Source organism: Silene latifolia, chromosome X, assembly GCF_048544455.1.
Source record: "Silene latifolia isolate original U9 population chromosome X, ASM4854445v1, whole genome shotgun sequence".
NCBI lineage: Eukaryota > Viridiplantae > Streptophyta > Magnoliopsida > Caryophyllales > Caryophyllaceae > Silene > Silene latifolia.
The window spans coordinates 297,746,363-297,748,723 of NC_133537.1; the positions used below are offsets into that span (position 1 = coordinate 297,746,363).

General features: G+C 39.4%; 1 protein-coding gene across 1 annotated transcript; it reads left to right on the plus strand.

Moving 5' to 3' along the window:
• Positions 1-497: 497 nt before the first annotated feature.
• On the plus strand, positions 498-890 carry LOC141620357 (uncharacterized). The gene has a single exon (XM_074437251.1). It carries the CDS (start codon positions 498-500, stop codon positions 888-890), a length of 393 nt encoding a protein of 130 aa, XP_074293352.1.
• Positions 891-2,361: the final 1,471 nt, after the last annotated feature.

Here is a 2,361-nt window from a genome sequence, read left to right on the forward strand (position 1 = left end):
TGTATGGAATATGTTTCTAGAATCTTGAAGGTTGTAGGTCATCAACAGGATTTCAAATTCCACCCTGTGTGTGGTCCATTGCAGCTTAACCACTTGCTTTTTGCTGATGACTTACTCTTATTTTCCAAAGGGGATGAAGTTTCTATTATGTGGTTACTTAGGGCATTCTCTACCTTCTCTATTGCCTCTGGCTTATCCCTTAACAAGGAAAAGTCTGATATTTATTTCAATGGAATGCCCCAAGCTTCTATTAATAGCATTCTGCAAGTGTCTGGGTTCAAGAGAGGGTCCTTGCCCTTTAGATATTTGGGTGTCCCTATCTCATCCAAGAAACTTACAAAAAATGAAGGCATGAAGCTGTTCTTTTATTTATTGGGCAGCTATGTCTGTTGGAATGGAGATATGTCTGTTGGAATCGTCTGAACATACCCAAAAGTTCTTTTATTTATTGGGCAGCTGTTCAAGGTAGGCTTATGACCAAAGATCGTCTGGTTAGAATGGGGGTTGGAGTGGATCCTGCTTGTTTTCTGTGTGCTAATGGAGATGAAAACCATCATCACTTGTTTTATGCTTGCTGCTATAGTATTCAATGCTTTACTCTGATTCAGCAGGCTCTACATATTCAATTACAGCCTGAAGATTTGCACGTATGGTATAACAGGAGTCATGGAGGGACTAAACTTCAGAAAAGATTGGTGTGTGCTATCTATGTTGCAGTGATATATGGAATTTGGAAAGCTAGGAACAAAGCTAGAGTTTCTGATGTTGTGATTCGCCCTGCATTCCTGGTCAATCATATTTTGAAGGATGCACTGAGTCGGTTCTGGGCAAGGAATAGAGGAAAGTTAACAAGGAAGAAAGAAGATTGGTTAGCAAGTATTAGTAACTGATGTAATCTGGGTACTGTTGCTTTATTTTTTTGATAGACTCATGAAACTGAATTATACTCCGATGATGTAAATTGTTACGATTTTTTTGCTATATATACTTACCCTTTACCAAAAAAAAAAAATAATTATAAATCAACTACTTTAATTATATTCCATCAACTATAATTTATTACCTTTTATTATTATTTAATAATTATTATAAATTATATTATTCATTATTCAAATTAATTATTATTATTATTAAAGGTCCACGACATAAAAACCCGACTCAAATATAATCCCGAGTCACCAAAGCAAAACCCGTTCCTCATCCCCATTATATAATAATATAAGTCATGTATAAATTGTAACAACTCAATACTCATTCCCATACCCACGATAACCCGTACTCACACACCCAACACTAGTCACACCCCACGGCAGCCTACCACCTGGCCACGGTGGTTGCAGCCTTGCCTAACACCCACTGCCATCACCAAACGCCAGTTCACAACCACGACCAAACCATGACAACAGCCGACAACAACTCCTCATAACCACAACAACACCAGCCACCATCACCTCCACCTACAACTTACCTGACCAACCACCACCACAAGACGCACCATCACCGCACCACATCACCACCAACAACTCCTCCCTCACGGCCCACAAGCACCCGCACCAGACAACAACAACTAACAATAACCTACCCGACACACTCCCCTGTTTTAATGCAACTCCGGTCAACCACCACGTTAATCACAACCACAGACCAGCCAACGACCACCACTATCACCGACTAACCCCCACGAACCCAACCAACCCAGGCTCGAGTAAAATAAGTCACGGGTAGGTGTATAAAACAGGTTTTATGCGAAAACAATAACTACCCTTTTCCCGCAACTCCGGCAAGGTAACCACCCAATTCACCGCCTTTACCCATCCCTGACCACCGACGGTGTCCGACGCAGCCTCAGGTACCATCCTAACCCAACCCAGGTCCATCACGATTTGCATATGAGTTCAATACAGTATAGTAAACGTGTTAAACAACACCCGCAACCACCACATAAAACCCACTGAAAACCCCCTCTCCCGTCGGTCAACGGTGTGCAACGGTAGGTCCGGTCAATCCCTGATGTCCCATGGTCAAGGTCATGGTCTCGGGTCAGTCAACGGTTGTCTATTTAACGAGTTATATTAGTCTTAAAGTGAGTATGTAAGAGACGATTAGAAAATTACCTTGTGACGATCTCCTAGCTAGTTGTTCCTTTCCTTCTCTTTTCTCTTATGTGAATTATTATTTGTGTTTTATGATCAATAAAGTCTATTTATATAGGTAGGTCATATGTATAAGCAAGCAATTAGGAAAGTATATAATTACCATATCAGTTCTATTATACAAATACGATTATTATTATTATTATTATTATTATTATTATTATTATTATTATTATTATTATTATTATTATTATTATTATTATTATTA

Bases quoted from the DNA above. Each gene is read 5' to 3' on its own strand.
- LOC141620357 (XM_074437251.1), top strand. From the start codon at position 498: ATGGGGGTTGGAGTGGATCCTGCTTGTTTTCTGTGTGCTAATGGAGAT.